The sequence below is a fragment of the Schistocerca piceifrons genome, chromosome 2 (genome assembly GCF_021461385.2).
Source record: "Schistocerca piceifrons isolate TAMUIC-IGC-003096 chromosome 2, iqSchPice1.1, whole genome shotgun sequence".
Classification (NCBI taxonomy): domain Eukaryota; kingdom Metazoa; phylum Arthropoda; class Insecta; order Orthoptera; family Acrididae; genus Schistocerca; species Schistocerca piceifrons.
This window is the reverse complement of record NC_060139.1, coordinates 187,374,489-187,395,440: the sequence shown is the minus strand read 5'-3', so window position 1 is coordinate 187,395,440 and position 20,952 is coordinate 187,374,489. Positions and strand designations below refer to the sequence as shown.

General features: G+C 46.9%; 1 protein-coding gene across 1 annotated transcript in view; it reads left to right on the top strand.

Annotated features, from left to right (window-relative positions):
- The first annotated feature begins 5,936 nt into the window (after positions 1-5,936).
- Positions 5,937-20,952, top strand: part of LOC124775236 (ABC transporter G family member 14) — a 78,241-nt gene continuing 63,225 nt past the window's right edge. Inside the window, exons 1-2 of the mRNA XM_047250074.1 lie at positions 5,937-6,073; positions 14,034-14,421. Of these exons, the coding sequence (XP_047106030.1) occupies positions 5,937-6,073; positions 14,034-14,421 (525 nt within the window). The remainder of the gene's footprint in view (positions 6,074-14,033; positions 14,422-20,952) is intronic.

Below are 20,952 nucleotides of genomic sequence, written 5' to 3'. Positions count from 1 at the left end.
GGGTATATAAAATATACAGTAAACACACCTTTGGGAACTTGTTATAAAATTCTCATGTTACGTTACATGAAGTCAAAGCATAAAATGCACTCTCCACGTATACATGTCTTGATAAAAATCCAGTCGATAAAGTACACACAGGTGGTAAAATGCACACAAATGATAAAAAAACACACGGTCAAAACCCCTGTATCGTCCATGCAAGCTGGTTGCGAACATGTTCCTCACAAGCTTGCCACACAGCACCACGTATTGCCATAGAGGCGGCAGACCCGCCACTGAGTTACTTATTTCGCCTCTGGATGGCGTGTGTAGGACATGCTAAATGATAACATACGGTGGTTACAAGCAATGAGTAGCGGTGCACCAGAAATAATCAAACTGACATCTTTACATTACAAAGCAATGTGACGTAAAAACAAGAAAACCGCAGTGGTACGAGAGCGGATTCTAAACCGGCCAGACCTTGGGAGGGGGGATTCCCCATGCAAAAAAGGGGATTTTGGGGGGCAGGGGACGCGCGCAAAAACGACAAGGCGCTGAACTTAATTCAAAAGTCATACAATCCAGAGGCAGATGCAAGCCTTGTTGGGTGCGAGGTGTCTACTACAGAATCAGACGAAACGATTTATATACTGTAATAAATGATGTAGATGACTACAATAACATTAAAGGTGTGAATGGGGGCGTAATAGCGCATTTATGAATACGTCACACAACTCATAGAGGATGTCTGTTATCCAACCTGGATGTTAAGAACTACTGCAAATGGAGGCATTTAAGTGAAACAGCAACAATGAAAATAAAGTAGATGGGCTGAGCCCGAGGCCCATAGTATAATGGCAAAGGGATGAGACGGAATCTGTAATATCTGCAACCCCTTAGGGTATATGGTAACCAGGCTTCAAAATAATGAAGTAGAGATGAAATACTAAATGACTGCCATATGAGATACGCGTTAAGTGTTCGATGCAAAATGTACGTTCGCCATACAATGTTACTATTACACAGGGGATAGGTTACATAAAAGTTTTGGGGAGACTGATACGGTACTTGCAGGATGTTCTGTTATAAGCGCCTACATCTCAGTATGTACACATTTTATTTATATTTTTTATATTGGCGCAATAAAAGTGTTTCCACTACGATCGCGGCGCATTAAATGTGTTCATTCTCAACCATACCGATCGCCCCACAGCATAGCGTGTGTACCTTAAACAGTCCACATAAACGTGTTGTGCCTTGGCACAGTTATAGTAATGCATAATTGCTGATAACTCCACACGTAATAAATGGCACATTATGATAAGGTGTCAAGTATCAAGTCTACTAAAATGTGGCGCACCATATTCTGCACGCCACAAGCACCATTGGAGGGACCTTTCGCCAGAGGTCCTTAGACGCCAGGAAGGCATCTGGCCCAGACGGTATCGTCGTAACATTATATGTTGATTATGCTAGAAATACAGCACCATTCTTATCCATCATCTATCAGAGACCATTGGAATAGCGGAGAGTTCCACGGGACTGGAAGAAGGCCCAGGTCATAGTAATCTATAAAAAGGGTAGAAAATCGGATGCACATAATTACCGGCCAATTTCACTGACACTGATTTGTTGTAGAATCATGGAACATATTTTGTGTTCAGACATTATGACCTTTCTAGACTCAGAGAAGCTCATTTGCAGAAACCAGCACAGTTTTAGGAAACAGCGGCCATGCGAGACACAGCTGGCCCTCTTTGTGCATGATATACAACAGACTCTAGATACCGGCTCCCAGGTTGATGCCATATTTCTCTACTTTCGAAAGGCGTTCGACTCAGTTCCGCACTGTCGCTTGCTCCAAAAAGTGCGCGCTTACCGTCTATCCGATGACATACGCGTTTGGATAGAAAGTTTTCTAGCAGACAGAGAGCAGTATGTCGTCCTGAATGGGGTGACTTCAACAGAAACATGCGTAACTTCAGGTGTGCCCCAGGGCAGTAATAGGCCCGCTGCTTCTTACGATTTACATAAACGATCTGGTTGATGGTATTGACAGCGGCATTAGACTGTTTGCCGATGTTCCTGTAGTCTACAGGAAAGCAGTGTCACACGAAAGTTGTGAACAAATCAATGAGGATTTGCAGAAAATAAATGCGAGGTGTAATGACTGACAGTTATCTCTCAATATTAGTAAGTGTAACCTACTGCGTATAGCAAGGCGAAAATCCCCATTAATGTAAGAGTGCAAAATAAATGACCAGTCTTTGGAAGCGGTAACATCTGTCAAGTGCCTGGGTGTGACTATTCGAAATGATCTCAAATGGAATGATCAGATTACACAAGTAACGGGTAAGGCGAACTCTAGATTGCGGTTTATTGGTAGAATCCCGAAGCGATGCAGTTCTTCAACAAAGGAAATTGCTTACGATACGTTAGTTCGTCCAGTCTTGGAGTATTATCCGTCTGTATGGGACCCTTAGCAGTTGGATCCGATTCAAGAGATTGAGAAGGTCCAAAGAACGGCAAGATTCGTGATTGATACATTTAACCATCGCGAGAGCGTTACAAATCTCATAGTAAGTTTGAAGTGGGACACGCTTGCATATAGACGACGCGCTCAACGCAAGGGGCTGCTCACTAAATTCCAAAATCTGATCCTCTCCGAGGATGTAGAGCATATATTATTAACACAAACTTTCAAATCGCGCAACGATCTCCAGTCAAAGATAAGGGAAATTATAGCTTGTACTGAGGCGCTCAGACAGTCGTTTTTCCCTCGCGCGATCCGCGAGTGGAACAGAGGGGGGAGGGGGAGTATGACTTTGGCGCGAATTGTGCCCTCCGCCACACACCGCTTGGTGGCTAGTGGAGTATGTGTGTAGATGTAGGCTGTGCCCAATGCGAAGACGAGTGAGAAAGACCTCATCGTATCTGTGAGGTTGGAAGCACGTCTGCCACAATGAGAGAGTTGTGGAGTTTAGCAGATGCAATTTGTTGTCTGCCGCTTCCAGCTGCTCTTCTTCCCCATCAGCACATGACTAATTCAACAACGAGGCGATAGTATGCAGGTGGATGGCACACTGGACGGACGGAGGATCGCTACACGCCTTCTTGGCAGCTACATCCGATACTTCGTTCCACTTACTACTCATGTGTCCTGCCACCCAGCAGAAAGATATCTCCTTCCCAGCCTTTTTAGTCGAGAAGGGCGTCCGGGATATCCTGAACTACTTTCATCTGCTTGGTACAAGTGGTGTAGAGACAGAAGGGCACTCAGGGAGTGGGAAGCAACGAGGAATGTAGCAGTCGTAACACATCTCATTTACTCCAATTCCCGCAAGATAGCGTATGATTTGGCATCGAAGGCAGTGAAGTCTCGGGGGAACCGAATCCTGAACACAAGATTAGAGAAAATAACAGAGCAGCCAACAGAATCCCCATGTTTACACCCATCCGTGAATACAGCTACATACACGGTCCAATCACATTGTCACCATCTGTCAAAATCCTGAATAACCACCTTTTGCAGCGTGAATGTGCAGGAGATGTCAGTTAGGTTTTGGAAGGTACCGACAGGCGTTTGGAGCCATGCTGACTCCAGTGCTGTGTCAAGCTGCGCTATGTTTCACTGTTGAAGGACTTACGGCGCGAACAACCCGATAGAGGTGCTCTGCCGGCCGCGGTGGTCTAGCGGTTCTAGGCGCTCAGTCCGGAACCGGGGGACTGCTACGGTCGCAGGTTCGAATTCTGCCTCGGGCATGGATGTGTGTGATGTCCTTAGGTTAGTTGGCCCGAAAGACAATGATCGTGCCCTTTGGACGCCAGATACACTACTAGCCATTAAAATTGCTACACCACGAAGATGACGTGCTACAGACGCGAAATTTAACCGACAGGAAGATGATGCTGTGATATGCAAATGATTAGCTTTTCAGAGAATTCACACAAGGTTGGCGCCGGTGGAGCCCCTACAACGTGCTGACATGAGGAAAGTTTCCAACCGATTTCTCATAAACAAACAGCAGTTGACCGGCGTTGTCTGGTGAAAAGTTGTTGTGATGCCTCGTGTAAGGAGGGGGAAATGCGTACCATCACGTTTGCGGTTTATCGTATCGCGACATTGCTGCTCGCATTGGGCGAGCTCCAATGACTGCTAGCAGAATATGGAATCGGTGGGTTCAAGAGGGTAATGGGAAACGCCGTGCTGGATCCCAACGGCCTCGTATCACTAGCAGTCGAGATGACAGGCATCTTATCCGCTTGGCTGTAACGGATCGTGCAGCCACGTCTCGATCCCTGAGTCAACAGATGGGAACGTTTGCAAGAGATCAACCATCTGCACGAACAGTTCGACGACGTTTGCAGCAGCGTGGACTATCAGCTCGGATACCGTGGCTGTGGTTACCCCTGTCGCTGCATCACGGACAGGAGCGCCTGCGATGGTGTACTCAACGACGAACCTTAGTGCACGAATGGCAAAACGCCATTTTTTCGGATGAAACCAGGTTCTGTTTACAGCATCATGATGGTCGCATCCGTGTTTGGCGACATCGCGGTGAACGCACATTGGAAGCGCGTATTCGTCATCGCCATACTGGCGTATCACCCGGTGTGATGGTATGGGGTGCCATTGGTTACACGTCTCGGTCACCTCTTGTTAGCAATGACGGCTCTTTGAACAGTGGACGTTACATTTCAGATGTGTTACGACCCGTGGCTCTACGCTTCATTCGATCCCTGCGACACCCTACATTTCAGCAGGATAATGCACGACCGCATGCTGCAGGTCCTGTTCGGGCCTTTCTGGATACAGAAAATGTTCGACTGCTGCCCTGGCCAGCACATTCTCCAGATCTCTCACCAAGTGAAAACGTCTGGTCAATGGTGGCCGAGCAACTGGCTCGTCACAATACGCCGGTCACAACTCTTGATGAACTGTGGTATCTTGTTGAAGCTGCATGGGCAGCTGTACCTGTACACGCCATCCAAGCTCTGTTTGACTCAATGCCCAGGCGTATCAAGGCCGTTATTACGGCCAGAGGTGGCTGTACTGGGTACTGATTTCTCAGGATCTATGCACCCAAATTGCTTGAAAATGTAATCACATGTCAGTTCTAGTATAATATATTTGTCCATTGAATACCCCTGTATCATCTGCATTTCTTCTTGGTGTAGCAATTTTAATGGCCAGTAGTGTAAGTCGCTCAGTTTCTTTCATTGGTTGCACGTTGACATCGAACATAGGCGTTGGTCACATTGTTTAGTAGTGTTTCGCGGTCATCAGTGTGATTTCGCGCGTTGCTACGGAAGCTTCGAGGCACGGACGAAAGTAACTTTTCATGTTTACGGCAAGTTGATAGACGCGTGGCTATCAGGTACTTGCGTTGTATTGTATTGTATTGTATGTTGACCGGGGACCTAGAAACGACAGACAGACTGTCCCCGCTGCAGCCGCAGTGGTCCACAACCCTACAACGACTACCGCAGTCCACTTCACCCCTCCGCCGCCCCCACACCGAACCCAGGGTTATTGTGCGGTTCGGCTCCCGGTGGACCCCCCCCGGGAACGTCTTACACCAGACGAGTGTAGCCCCTATGTTTGCGTAGTAGAGTAATGGCGGTGTACGCGTACGTGGAGAAGTTGTTTGCGCAGCAATCGCCGACATAGTGTAACTGAGGCGGAATAGGGGAACCAGCCCGCATTCACCGAGGCAGATGGAAAACCGCCTGAAAACCATCCACAGACTGGCCGGTTCACCGGACCTCGATACAAATCCGCCGGGCGGATTCGTGCCGGGGACCAGGAGCTCCTTCCCGCCCGGAAGGCCGTGCGTTAGACCACACGGCCAACCACGTACTTGCTTATTTGGGACCTCATATCGCTAGAAATAGTCATATTGTTAGGATCCCCTAATTTTGACGCCAACTGGGAGCACGAGGTGACACGGATGCAGCTCAGACTGGCAGGTTGGGCTGCGGCGTGGGTGCGGGGTCAGCACGGCGCCTTCCTATCGGCCGTCAGCAAACACGGCTATCAGCGGCGGCAGCCGGCAGCCGGCAGCCGCCAGCCGCCCATTCACCTGGGGTCACCAGCTGCTCTCTAAATAACCCGGCACTACCCGCCGTCTGGGCGGCAGCGCCCGGCACGTCACGTGGAGACGCAGCGCCAAGTTCGGAGTGAGGACCACCGCATGCGGGCGGTGTCTAAAGGCTAGCAAAAGGTCTACACCGCTCTGCTGAATATTCTGGAGAATGGCGCTGCAAGATATACTGAAGCCCGGGACATAATTGCAGCACTACAGAGGTATCTTGTTGGACGTTTTATGAAGTTTGCACTGTATGCTCTTCTACTTTGTGGAAAACGTTCTAAGTTCCATGTGAAACGATGTGTGTGAGAAAAGTAATGAGACTGATCGTTTTCCATCTACCAAGTCTCTATTTTTTCAAACAACAATGTTGTCCCTTTCAAAGAAGTTCCCTTCGGCAGCTATACACAGGCGGAGTCGTTCCCAGGCTTCGTAGCAGCGCTGAAAAGCTTCAGCTGGGAATGAGTGATCATAAGGCCGTTGCAGCATCCCTGAGTATGGAAGTAAACGGGAATGTAAAAAAACGGAGGAAGGTTTATCTGTTTAGCAAGAGGAATAGAAGGCACATTTCAGACTGCCTAACAGATCGAAACGAAAATTTCTGTTCCGACACTGGCAATGTTGAGTGTTTATGGAAAAAGTTCAAGGCAATCGTAAAATGCATTTGACATGTACGTGCCGAGTAAAACTGTGAGGGACGGGAAAAACCCACCGTGGTTCAACAACAAAGTTAGGAAACTACTGCGAAAGCAAAGAGAGCTTCACTGCAAGTTTAAACGCGGCCAAAACCTCTCAGACAAACAGAAGCTAAACGATGTCAAAGTTAGCGTAAGGAGGGCTATGCGTGAAGCGTTCAGTGAATTCGAAAGTAAAATTCTATGTACCGACTTGACAGAAAATCCTAGGAAGTTCTGGTCTTACGTTAAATCAGTAAGTGGCTCGAAACAGCATATCCAGACACTCCGGGATGATGATGGCATTGAAACAGAGGATGACACGCGTAAAGCTGAAATACTAAACACCTTTTTCCACAGCTGTTTCACAGAGGAAGACCTCACTGCAGTTCCTTCTCTAAATCCTCGCAGAAACGAAAAAATGGCTGACATCGAAATAAGTGTCCAAGGAATAGAAAAGCAACTGGAATCACTCAAGAGAGGAAAGTCCACTGGACCTGAGGGGATACCAGTTCGATTCTATACAGAGTACCAAAGAACTTGCCTCCTTCTAACAGCCGTGTACCGCAAGTCTCTAGAGGAACGGAATGTTCCAAATGATTGGAAAAGAGCACAGGTAGTCCCAGTCTTCAAGAAGGGTCGTCGAGCAGATGCGAAAAACTGTAGACCTATGTCTCTGACATCGAACTGTTGTAGAATTTTAGAACGTTTTTTGCTCGCGTATCATTTCTGGAAACCCAGAATTACTCTGTCGGAATCAACATGGATTCCGGAAACAGCGATCGTGTGAGACCCAACTCGCTTTATTTGTTCATGAGACCCAGAAAATATTAGATACAGGCTCCCAGGTAGAGGGTATTTTCCTTGACTTCTGGAAGGTGTTCGATACAGTTCCGCACTGTCGCCTGATAAACAAAGTAAGAGCCTATGGAATATCAGACCAGCTGTGTGGCTGGATTGAAGAGTTTTTAGCAAACAGAAGACAGCATGTTGTTCTCAATGGAGAGACGTTAAAGTAACCTCTGGCGTACCACAGGGGAGTGTTATGGGACCATTGCTTTTCACAATATATATAAATGACCTAGTAGACAGTGTCGGAAATTCTATGCGGCTTTTCGCGGATGATGCTGTAGTATACAGAGAAGTTGCAGCTTTACAAAATTGCAGCGAAATGCAGGAAGATCTGCAGCGGATAGGCACTTGGTGCAGGGAGTGGCAACTGACCCTTAACATAGACAAATGTAATGTATTGCGAATACATAGAAAGAAGGATCCTTTATTGTATGATTATATGATAGCGGAACAAACACTGGTAGCAGTTACTTCTGTAAAATATCTGGGAGTATGCGTGCGGAACGATTTGAAGTGGAATGATCATATAAAATTAATTGTTGGTAAGGCGGGTGCCAGGTTGAGATTCATTGGGAGAGTCCTTAGAAAATGTAGTCCATCAACAAAGGAGGTGGCTTACAAAACACTCATCAGTCTGGGATCCGTACCAGGTCGGGTTGACAGGGGAGATAGAGAAGATCCAAAGAAGAGCGGCGCGTTTCGTCACAGGGTTATTTGGTAAGCGTGATAGCGTTACGGAGATGTTTAGCAAAACTCGAGTGGCAGACTCTGCAAGAGAGGCGCTCTGTATCGCGGTGTAGCCTGCTGTCCAGGTTTCGAGAGGGTGCGTTTCTGGATGAGGTATCGAATATATTGCTTCCCCCTACTTATACCTCCCGAGGAGATCACGAATGTAAAATTAAGAGATTCGAGCGCGCACGGAGGCTTTCCGGCAGTCGTTCTTCCCGCGAGCCATACGCGACTGGAACCTTTAACATGTGTGTCACATTGGACAACATTCAAAACAGAGCCCCAAAATGACATTTTTTAAGACTTTTTAAATTTCGGGAAAAAGTCACAAGGACTCAGATCAAGTGAATAGGAGAGCTGTGGAACAACAGGAATGCCTTTTAAGGTCAGAAATCCCGTAATGGATGTGGCGGTGTGACATGGGACGTTGTCATGATGTAGCATCCACATTGTCAGCAATGTCCTGTCTTAATCCATTCGCCCTTTTCCAGAACCTTCCAAGGACATCTTTGTGAAACACTTGGTTAACTGTTCGTCCTGGAGGAACAAATTCTTTATGCTCGGTACCCATACTGTCAAAAAAAGCTTTTTTTCGGTGGACGTGTGTTTCAGTATGCCACTCCTGACTGTGGTACTTCGTCTCAGGATCGTACACAAAAGTCCAGGATTCAGCACCTGTGATCACACGACTGGACAATTCGTGGTCATTGGCATTCCTCTCAAGAAAATCAACGCAAACGTCTCTCCGATTGCCCATCTGTTCAGTTGTCAGATTCTTCGGTACCATTTCGGCATAAACCATGCGAATGTGCAACACTTGGGTCAAAATTTGATGTACGGTAAAAGTGTTTAACAGGCCACCCATCATCCTTATTGTTAAACGTCGGTCTGTTCTCACAAGAGCACGCACACAGTAGACTTTTCGTCGCTTTTTTGAACCTTACAGTCTGGAACCGGGGCGACCGTTACGGTCGCAGGTTCGAATCCTGCCTCGGGCATGGATGTGTGTGATGTCCTTAGGTTAGTTAGGTTTAATTAGTTCTAAGTCTAGGGGACTGATGACCTCAGAAGTTAAGTCGCATAGTGCTCAGAACCAAAAATGATTTGTGCCAGGGAAAACTTGTGCTATTAGTACGGAATATTTCCCATAGGCCTGTTTTAACTTTCCAAAGGTCACACTCGCGGGTTCCCCAAGTTTAACACAAAATTCCGCTGTTCCAGTTTCGTAACAAACAACAAAAACACAACTTCACTCATAACGCTCTCAAACCTCACTTGATGGTTGTAACAGCTGAAATTCGGACAGAGCATCTGGAAGGGATCGACACACAGATTTAGACAAGTATAACAACACAGCGTTGCCAGAATGCTCGCAGTGTTATAAATCGCAATACTTTTCTCACACGCCTCGTATACTTGTCTTTTTAATGAGCCACCTGCATCGCTTCCACGTTGCCATGCGACGTATCATTGTCTGCAGTGTCTTCGGATTCAGGCGTAGCATGGATGCTGTCGTGACTGGTGTGATTTTCCTATTCACAAATATTTACGTACTACACGAATATGTAATACAAATGGGGGTTCCTATTTAAAAAAAAAAACGCAGTTGATATCCGTTTGACCTACGGCAGCGTCATCTAGCGGACCAACCATAGCGCCATCTGGTTTCCCCCTTCAAGCTAGACGAGATTCGTTCTTCGTAGTTGTTTCGTTTGCTGCTTATTTCGTGAGATATTTGGCCCGGTCACTATCAATGGACCACCCTGTAGACTGTTGCGTTTCCAAATGAGTCCCTGCCCTGGTCTGTAACATATCGTCTAATGGTACATTCCCAGTCGATGTGATCCAGGATCCCGATTGCTCCACATTCACAATATCAGTGGTGCGCTGTCGTATTTTAGTAAGTAACTAGGATACGGACCATGTCCCGACAGGTAGTGTATAGCTCCCTTGGTCGGAAGGACGTACACTTAAGAGCCAGAACATTAGACCACCTGCTTAATAGCTTGTTTGTCCGTATTTGGAGCGAAATACCGACCCCGATGGGTTCCATCGGATTCACATTGGGCGAATTTGGTCGCCAAGACGTCAACGTGATTTCATTATCACACTCTTCAAACCATAGTAGGACGATTCTGCCTTAGACAGTTACACTGCTGAAAGATGACATTGCCGTCGGGAAAGACATCAAGCATGAAGCAATGCACAGGGTCCGCTTGTGGCATGTTGTCGTAGATTTCTACCATAGGTCCCATGCAAGCGCAAGAGAATGTCTTTCATAACATAATACTGCTCCCACAAGTCTGTCAGTGGTACGGTGCACATTTCGAGCCACTTTTCGCGTGGCTGACTGCGTTTGTGGAGGCGACCGTGTAGCCAAAAATGTGATTCATCCGCCCAGGTGACAGGTTCCTAGTGATCCACGGTCCAATCCAGCTGATACAGTATCCACTGCAATAGTAACTGACGATGCCGTTCGCTCAACGTGGTAACACGAGGGGGTTCTCTGCTGCAGAGCACAATGTTCAACAATTTGCGCTGAATGGTGTGTTCACAAAAACATGTGCGTGCACGAGCATTGTGCTCTTCCGCCAGAGGTGGCCAGAGATCGCCATCTATCCTACTTTACCGAGCGGACAAGCCTCGAACCCGACATTTTGTGAAGAGTGGTAGTTTGTGTCCTTTCACCTCTATCCGTAGATGCTGACGACAATAGCACGTGTACATTCGACCAGCTTCGACGTTTTGTTCACAGGCTCTGGGTAATAACAACCGGCCTTTTGTCACGGTCGCTTGTCTCAGTGGATTTACCCATTTGCGACCCGTATCTTCACTAGAATGATTCTCTGGCTGTCTCTGCTCAGCTTAGCCGGCCGTGGTGGCCGAGCGGTTCTAGGCGCTACAGTCTGGAACCGCGCGACTGCTTCGGTCGCAGGTTCGAATCCTGCCTCGGGCATGGATGTGTGTGATGTCCTTAGGTTAGTTAGGTTTAAGTAGTTCTAAGTTCTAGGGGACTGATGACCTCCGAAGTTAAGTCCCATAGTGCTCAGAGCCATTTGAACCATTTTTTTTTCTGTTCAGCTTACATACTTTCCTTGCCGTTTCACGTACCCGCAACGCCATCAGGCAGCATCCAACCGCGCGGTGTTTTGGCTGATCTGTGTATGTCATTCTTCTTCTTTCTTTTATGTTGGGATGGAACTGGTAGGTTGTCCTCCCTGTATTGGCCCTGTTGCAGATTTCTTGCCATTCTCGGTCAATGCATGTGTTTATTTCTATATTCGATACCGCTCTTGCTCCCGGTATCGCCTTTATCTTACCATATTCGCGCTTTCTGAGCCAGTATTGTGCACCTCTCTGCTAAATGTAGAGGTAGGAAGCCTAGTATCAGCGGTACCGTCTCGCTCGGTGTTTTACGCGCGCCTGTCAGCGCAAGTGACGTCACGTTTATGGCTCTAGGAGCCCAAGTGGTGGTGGTGGTGGTGGTTGTTAGTGTTTAACGTCCCGTCGACAACGAGGTCATTAGAGACGGAGCGCAAGCTCGGGTTAGGGAAGGATTGGGAAGGAAATCGGCCGTGCCCTTTCAAAGGAACCATCCCGGCATTTGCCTGAAACGATTTAGGGAAATCACGGAAAACCTAAATCAGGATGGCCGGAGACGGGATTGAACCGTCGTCCTCCCGAATGCGAGTCCAGTGTGCTAACCACTGCGCCACCTCGCTCGGTTAGGAGCCCAAATGCTCGACCCGTGGCTGACGATAGCACGTAAGACTGCACTTCTGATAACTTATCTGTTGACCAGACTTTTATTTTCCAGCGACCTAACGCGTTTCGACTTAACGTCATTTTCAAAGGCAGCGTTACGTCAGTTATACACTGAAGAGCCAAGGAAAACTGTACACCGGCCTAATATCGTGTAGGGCCCCTGAGAGCACGTAGAAGTGCTGCAGCACGACGTGGCATGCACTCGAATAATGTCTGAAGTAGTGCTGTAGTGCTGGAGGTAATTGACACCGTGAATCTTGCAGGGCTGTCCATAAATCCGTAAGAGTACGAGGGGGTGGAGATCTCTTCTGAAGTGCACGTTGCAAGGCGTCCCAGATATGCTCAATAATGTTCATGTCTGGGGAGTTTGGTGGCTAGCGGAAGTGTTCAAACTCAGAAGAGTGTTCCTGGAGGCACTTTGTAGCAATTATGGACGTATGGGGTGTCGCATTGTCTTGCTGGAATTTCCCAAGTCCATCGGAATGCACAATGGACATGAATGGATGCAGGTGATCAGAAAGGATGCTTAAGTACGTGTCACCTGTCAGTGTCGTATCTAGACGTATCATGGGTCCCGTATCACTCCAACTGCACACACCCCACAGCATTACAGAACCTCCACCAGCTTGAACAGTCCCCTGCTGACACGCAGGGTGCATGGATTCAAGAGGTTGTCTCCATAGCCGTATATGTCCATCCGCTCGATACCATTTGAAACGAGACTCGTCCGACCAGGCAGCATGTTTCCAGTCGTCAACAGTTCAATGTCCATGTTCACGGGTCCAGGCGAGGTGTAAACCTTTGTGTCGTACAGTCATCACAGGTACACGAGTGGGTCCTTCGGCTCCGAAAGCCTATATCGATGGTGTTTCGTTGAATGGTTCGCACGCTGACACTTGTTGATGACCCAACATTGAAATCTGCAGCAAGTTTCGGGAGAGTTGCACTTCTCCCACGTTGAACGATTCTGTTCAGTCGTCGTTGGTCCCGTTGTTGCAGGAACTTTTTGCGGCCGCAGTGATGTCGGAGATTTGATGTTTTACTGGATTCCTGGTATTCACGGCACCCTCGCGAAATGGTCGTTCGGGAAAATCCCTACTTCATCGCTACCTCGGATATGCTGTGTCCCATCGCTCGTGCGCCGACTATAACGCCACGTTCAAAGGCAGTTTAAATCTTGATAACCTGCCATTGTAGCAGCGGTAACCGATGAAATTGTTCGTAGATACATTGTATTACGTCAATATTCTCGATTACGAGACAAGTGGAAATACTCGTGATTGAGAATGTTGACGTGACACCATGTACCTACGACCAGTTATATAGAACTGATATAGAACTGACATAGAACTGCCTTTGAAAATGGCGTCAAGTCGAAACGTCTAAGGGCTGTTGGAAAAAGTGTGTGGTCAAGACATAAGAAAAGTATCAGAAGTGCACACAAATGGCCGTGTCGTCTCACAGGAATTTCATGCAAATTACAAGTAAGATTGCGTTCCTAGAATGAAATTTTCACTCTGCAGCGGAGTGTGCGCTGATATGAAACTTCCTGGCAGATTAAAACTGTGTGCCGGACCGAGACTCGAACTCGGGACCTTTGCCTTCGCGGGCAAGTGCTCTATCAGCTGAGCTACCCAAGCACGACTCACGTCCCGTCCTGCGGGAACTGAAGCGGTGAGGACGGGGCGTGAGTCGTGTTTTGGTAGCTCAGCTGGTAGAGCACTTGCCTGCGAAGGCAAAGGTCCCGAGTTCGAGTCTCGGTCCGGCACACAGTTTTAATCTGCTAGGAAGTTTCAAGATTGCGTTGTGGTACATTCTTATTGCGCTTAGTGGCAGCTGCAAACATACTCGCCCAATTGTTCTTGAAGTAACTCCTAAGCGAGACGCCTGTCGCTGTTGCGTGTGGGTGCTAACGTGGCTTGTGCTGGTGTGGTTGCAGGTCGGGGCCGGAGGCGGGGGCGGGCGCGGTGGGCGGCGGAGGCGGCGCCGGGTCGTCCGGCGTGCCGGCGCCGCTGCTGGAGGCGCCGTCCGCGCGGCCGGTGGAGCTGGTGTTCGCGGGCGTGTGGGCGGCGGCGCGGCGCGGCGGCCGGCCCGTGCTGCGCGACGTGTCGGGGCTGGCGCGGCCGGGCGAGCTGCTGGCCGTGATGGGGCCCTCCGGCTGCGGCAAGACGACGCTGCTCAACGTGCTGGCGGGCCGCGCGCAGCCCAGCGCCGGCCACGTGCGCCTCAACCGCGAGCGCCTCGACAAGCGCTGGAAGCGCCGCATCTGCTACGTGCTCCAGCAGGACGTCTTCTTCCCCGAGCTCACCCTCCGACAGACGCTCGAGGTGAGACCGCCTCGCCTCGCCTTATCTAAATAGTCAAAGTGAGTAAGTAAGATGTTGTGGATGATTCATTCGTTTTCAGAGGGCTATGTTTTCCAAACCATCGCCTATGTTCGACATCAACGTCCAATAACCGTGCGCTGACAGCAGGTGCCATTACTAGCAGTTGAGAGTGTATAATTGCCAGCAGACGCGGAAAACAATATAGTCGTCGTCGTAAATGCGGAAACGGAATGATTTGTCTGACGTCCAAAACAAGAGAAGTCGCCTCTGGACCAAGGGTGGAAGTACCGGGTGATCAAAAAGTCGGTATAAATTTGAAAACTAAATAAATCACGGAATAATGTAGATCGAGAGGTACAAATTGACACACGTGCTTGGAATGACATGGGGTTTTATTAGAACAAAAAAAAGTTCAAAAAATGTCCGACAGATGGCGCTTCATCTGATCAGAATAGCAATAATTAGCATAACAAAGTAAGACAAAGCAAAGATGATGATCTTTACAGGAGATGCTCAAATGTCCATCATCTCTCAACAATAGCTGTAGTCCAGGAATAATGTTGTGAACAGCACTGTAAAGCATGTACGGAGTTATGGTGAGGCATTGGCGTCGGATGTTGTCATTCAGCATCCCTAGAGATGTCGGTCGATCACGATACAGTTGCGACTTTAGGTAACCCCAGAGCCAATAATGGCAGGGACTGAGGTCTACGGACCTGGGGGGCCAAGCATGACGAAAGTGGAGGCTGAGCACACGATTATAACCAAACGTCGCGCGCAAGAGATCTTTCACGCGCCATCTGTCGGACATTTTGTGAACTTTGTTTTTTTTCTTATAAAACCCCATGTCATTCCAAGCATGTGTGTCAATTTTTACCTCTCTATCTACATTATTCCGTGGTTTATTAAGTTTTCAAATTTATACTGACTTTTTGATCACCCTGTATTTCCGAAACGGCTAACTTTGTGCAGTATTCATGTCCTGCCGTGGTTGAAGTATACCGTCCGTGACAAAATGGAGCCATACAAAACCGGAATCCACCAACAGTAGATGACGGGGGAAAAGGACGGCTGCGGAGAAGTGTACGGGCGAATAGAGGTGCAACTGTTGATCAACTGACCCGCTACGGACGGCGGTAATCGCTGAAACAACAGTACCCGTTTAAAAGACTTTTTAACAACCACATTTTAACCTGAATGTTAAAACATCTCAAATTACCGGTTTCTGAGATATTTGATAAAAACTTTTCGTTAAATATGTAAAACAATTTCGTTATTGCAACTGGGGTATAAGACTAAGACGACGACGACGACGATGACGACGACGACGACGACGACGACGACGATTGCCGATATTTGCATCGTTATAGATTCTTAATTTTGTGGACATTAGGTCGTAGTTGAAAGCATATTAAAGTCGTTGATGTTGTGTCCGACTAATACTATCAGGGCGGCGCGAGTCATCCAGAAAACATGGAGTTTTCAGAAAGTTACATTTTACCTGGAAGCATCGGAGAAATCTCAGAGTTTCTGGAATTTTGTAAAATCTCGGGGAGTTCACTGCATGATAATTTCATAGGAGCTTCTTGTCATCTTCCTCCCTATACCTGGAATGCTCAGGGTATTGTTATTGTTGTTGTTACTGAGTTTGAATAGTCACCGTAATTTATGATCAGTCTTAATGTTGCACCATTGTTCACGATGATTCCTCTTAATGAAGAAAGTATTTCCACAAAGGATTTCGCTGGCCGCTGTGGCGGAGCGGTTCTAGGCACTTCAGTCTGGAACCGCTCTGCTGCTACGGTCGCAGGTTCGAATCCTGCCTCGGGCATGGATGTGTATGATGTCCTTAGGTTAGTTAGGTTTAAGTAGTTCTAAGTTCTAGGGGACTGATGACCTCAGAAGTTAAGTCCCATAGTGCTCAGAGCCATTTGAACAATTGCCAACAACCTTCCCTAGCAGGAAAAAAGAGTGATCAGAACATTGGCGGATTGGGCTACAAGAACGTGTGAACCACAGTAGTAAGAGGACCAGCTCGATCATTTAAGAACTGCCTTCAGAAGAAGAGGCTACTCCGGCAAATCAAGCCTGATGTACTCTAGCTGCCGGCTGTGACGTCACTGGTGCTCACGGCATCGCCATATACGGGCATTCATCGATTCTGTGTTCGATGTACCCGCTTCAACGTCGCGGTCGCTGCATTCCATGTCGCACTGAGCTGCAGGCCGCCGTCACCATAGAGGGCGTTCTCAGCGATTTTATTTCAGTGGCTTCTTTAACTATCTTTAACTAAACTGTTTCAGAAGCCGTTACTGCAATAGAGGTGTCGCCCAATTTGATCAGGCGGTCGCTTAGCTAAAGCAGATTTTTCATGGGTAGTGTAGTCCGCCCTCGGTAGCTGAATGGTCAGCGCGACAGAATGTCAATCCTAAGGGCCCGGGTTCGATTCCCGGCTGGGTCGAGATTTTCTCCGCTCAGGGACTGGGTGTTGCGATTTCCTAATCATCATTATTTCATCCCCACCGACGCGCAAGTCGCCGAAGTGGTTTCAAATCGAAAGACTTGCACCCGGCGAACGGTCTACCCGACGGGAGGCCCTAGTCACACGACATTTATTTTTGGGTAGCGTAGGATAGAAAAACTCTTATGTTCCTTCCTGCATTGTTCTACAGTGCGCGATGTTTGTCCATCGTAAGATTTGCCGCATCTGTGACTAGTCTCAGTAATTGCTCGCTTTTTGACGGACGCCTGAAGATCGATTTGATTCTCTCTCTCATCAGCAGGCAGCTTTACACGACACGGAGCCACAGAAAGGCAAAGATGCAAACTCCTTTTCGTACTCCTCATCTGTGTTCCTGGAGGAGCTGCCTACCTTCATTTATTTGGTGGTTGTTGGGGGTTGGCCCCTTACAACCTTGTGTAGATGGCTCAGCTCGTGGTGCAGGTCATCGGAGACTGGTATCATCCTCGCATGATCTTCTGCCCTCCTCCAAAAAGCGCGGACTCACGGAGAGACTTTAGCGACTATAATGTCGTCGGCAGAGCGATATGACAACGGTGGAGGGAGTGGGGGGGGGGGGGGAGAGAGGGGAGGAACCAACATTAGGCGCAACCTAGCTCGTCCTGTGATTGGTTGCTGCTACAGAAGCGGTCCTGTAAACAACTTGTCGTTAATCACTTTGTTGTTCTGATCCGGGAGTCAAGAGACTGCCCTCCTCGTAAATAACGTGACGCGGGTTGGAAGTGGATTGCTTGCGCAAATTCAGATTGTTGTGGCCGGCCATTTGCGATTCCAGTGTTCCAGAAATTAATACGGCTGATTTTTCGTGCTGTGGCCGTTATGCAGCCGCTAATCTGGAACGCCCAGCAGCAGCAGCAGCAGCAGCAGCAGCCGCCGCCACTGTCGCGCCTTTTCGCTGCCCGTCCCCCACGTGACTTTGTCCTCTGCCCCACAGGACACGACTGCGGACTGCCGGAAGGAAGTAATTGTCCTGCCATACCTAACAGTCCTCGCACAGTAAATCTGTGCACGGTTCATTTTTGACCTTCAAACGCACCTTTTTTTAGGTTTCCATGCCTCAATCTGTAAAAGCAGGATCCTTAGGACCCGTCTGTCAGTTTATCAAATTGTTAAGAAACCAGCTTCTCAGACACGGGTAGACGCATAAAGTTCAAATGTACGTCACGTATTAAAGTTATGGCCCCCTGGCGGTGTAAAAATTTTAACCTTCTATATCACTTCAGTCAAAAGATACGGCCATTTATGTCACGTATTTTGATACTCGAAAACTCGCTTATCAAAACCTATAGAGTGCTTCCCGTTGAGCTAGAAACATTAAATTTGGCAACAAGGTTTCACACAAAGCAAAACATCTCAAATAAACTAAACTGCAATCATACCACTTAAAAAATCTCTTGCCATTTGAACATACATTGCAATAATCATTCGTCGAACGTATAATAGTCGAACATTACTGGATGCAAACATGAAATGTGAGTTGTAGACAGGTTTTAAAAAGTGAAAATGTTTAAATAAATGCTCTCTATCTAAATACATAAACTGCTCGCTTTTTGTGTAACTACTACAGAGATTTTGATATGGCCTTCGAATTCCCGGGACTAAAATCTTGCCAGTATCGATAATGCGAAAGATTATAATCCTCTGTGCACGAGTCGTCCTCGCACTTGGCCATTTATTTTATCCATTAGAAATGGTTGGTGAAAGCATGCGACTGTAAAAGCAGTGGGATTCTTTATAAAATAACCTTCCTGCAGCCATCGTGGCACAAATGGGCAGAAGAAAAGGATATATTGATTGAACAGAGTCGCCACATACAAATCCTGAACATTTATTCAAATTTATTAAAATATACGATTTCAGCTACATTCATATGTCAAAACACTACAGTAAAAACAAGGCTCGCAAATAATTTACTATAACCTCTCGACAGCACGAAAGGAGCACAAAACTTGAAAACACGGTGCAAAAACCAAAGCTTTTTAAAACATAACTTAAGTTACAAAGTAAACATACAGGACGAAACGGAACCCGACCGACAAACTTTCACAGATGGCCCGAAACAAGAAAAAAGTTTTTAGTAAACATGGTCTACAAAATGCATACCTTAAGACCTATTGGCACTTGTCCTCTTTTGTGTGAAATATATCTCTTCCATTGAAGATGTGCTTATAGCTCTTCAGGTATGCACTTCAGACGCCATGGTTAGTCGACATTTTTTTCCTTTTGGTCCATTCTACCACCTGAAAGTCTGCCAATGGAATTATGGTCCGCTTTATATAAACAGAACACGAAAATAATTACAGGAGCTGACAAGACAGATAGCCACCCTTAATGGAGTACAGTAGTTCCGGGTTTAGATCCCAGCCGATCTTGCTCGACAGCAACCTGTTTTCAGTACCCGTGCTTCATAATTTGTGCTAAACAGTTAGTCATCCATATCATCCGTAACTCAAAGCTTTCTCTGAAACGGTTCACTACTACACACGGGACAGAACATGTTAACATAATCAGTTTAACGTAATCCTCTCTGGTGAGGCCGAATGGCTTAAATAGAACAGAAACCTGTTACGACGTGCGTTTAATCCTAGGTTACTAAACTGTCGTATAAATTACGATAGCAATTGGTACCGATTCGCGGTTCGCGCTAACGAAGTCAGTGCTGCCAAAGCAGAGTTACTAAACAGAGCCTTCCGAAATGCCTTCACCAAAGGAGACGAAGTAAATATTCCAGAATTCGAAGCAAGAACATCTGTGAACATGAGTAACGTAGAAGTAAATATCCTTGGAGTAGCGACGCAACTTAAATCAATAAAAGCAAGACTTCTGGTCCAGACTGTATACCAATTAGGTTCCCTTCAGAGTATGGTGATGCATTAACTCTATACTTAACGATCATATACAACCGTTCGCTCGACGAAAGATCCGTACCCAACGACTGGAAAGTTGCAGAGGTCACACCAATATTCAAGAAAGGTAGTAGGGAGTAATCCACTAACTTACAGGCCCATATCATAAACGTCGATATGCAGCGGGGTTTTGCAACATATGTTGTTAGAACATTATGAATTACCTCGAACAAAATGGTCTATTGGCACACAGTCAACATGGGTTTAGAAAACATCGTTCTTGTGAAACACAATTAGCTCTTTATTCGCACGAAGTGTAGAGTGCTATTGACAGGGGATTTCAGAGTGATTCCGTATTTTTCGATTTCCGGAAGGCTTTTGACACTATACCATACAAGCAGCTTGTAGTAAAATCGCGTGCTTGTAGAATATCGTATGTTATGTGACTGGATTTGTGATTTCCTGTCGGAGAGGAAGTAATTGACGAAAAGTCATCGAGTAAAACAGAAGTGATTTCTGGCGTTCCCCAAGGTAGTGTTACAGGCCCATTGCTGTTCCTTATCTACATAACCGATTTGGGAGACAATCTGAGCAGCCGTCTTCGGCTTTTTGCAGATAACGCTGTCGTTTATCGATTAATAAAATCAGATCAAAACAAACTGCAAAACGATTTAGAAGAAATATGGGAATGGTGCGAAAAGTGGCAATTGACCCTAAATAACGAAAAGTGAGGTCATCCACATGAGTACTAAAAGGAATTCGCTAAACTTCGGTTACACGATAAATCAGTCTAATCTAAAAGCCGTAAATTCAACTAAATACCTAGGAATTACAATTACGAACAGTTTAAATTGGAAGAAACACACAGAAAATGTTGTGGGGAAGGCTAAGCAAAGACTGCGTTTTAGTGGCAGGACACTTAGAAAACGTAACAGACCTACTAAGGAGACTGCCTACACTACGCTTGTCAACTGTCTTTTAGAATACTGTTGCGCGGTGGAGGATCCTTACCAGATAGGACTGACAGAGAACATCGAAAAAGTTCAAAGAAAGGCAGCACGCTTTGTACTATCGCGAAATATGGGAGATAGTGTCTCTGAAATGAGACAGTTTTTGGGCTGGACATCATTAAAAGAAAGACGTTTTTCGTTGCGACGGAATCTT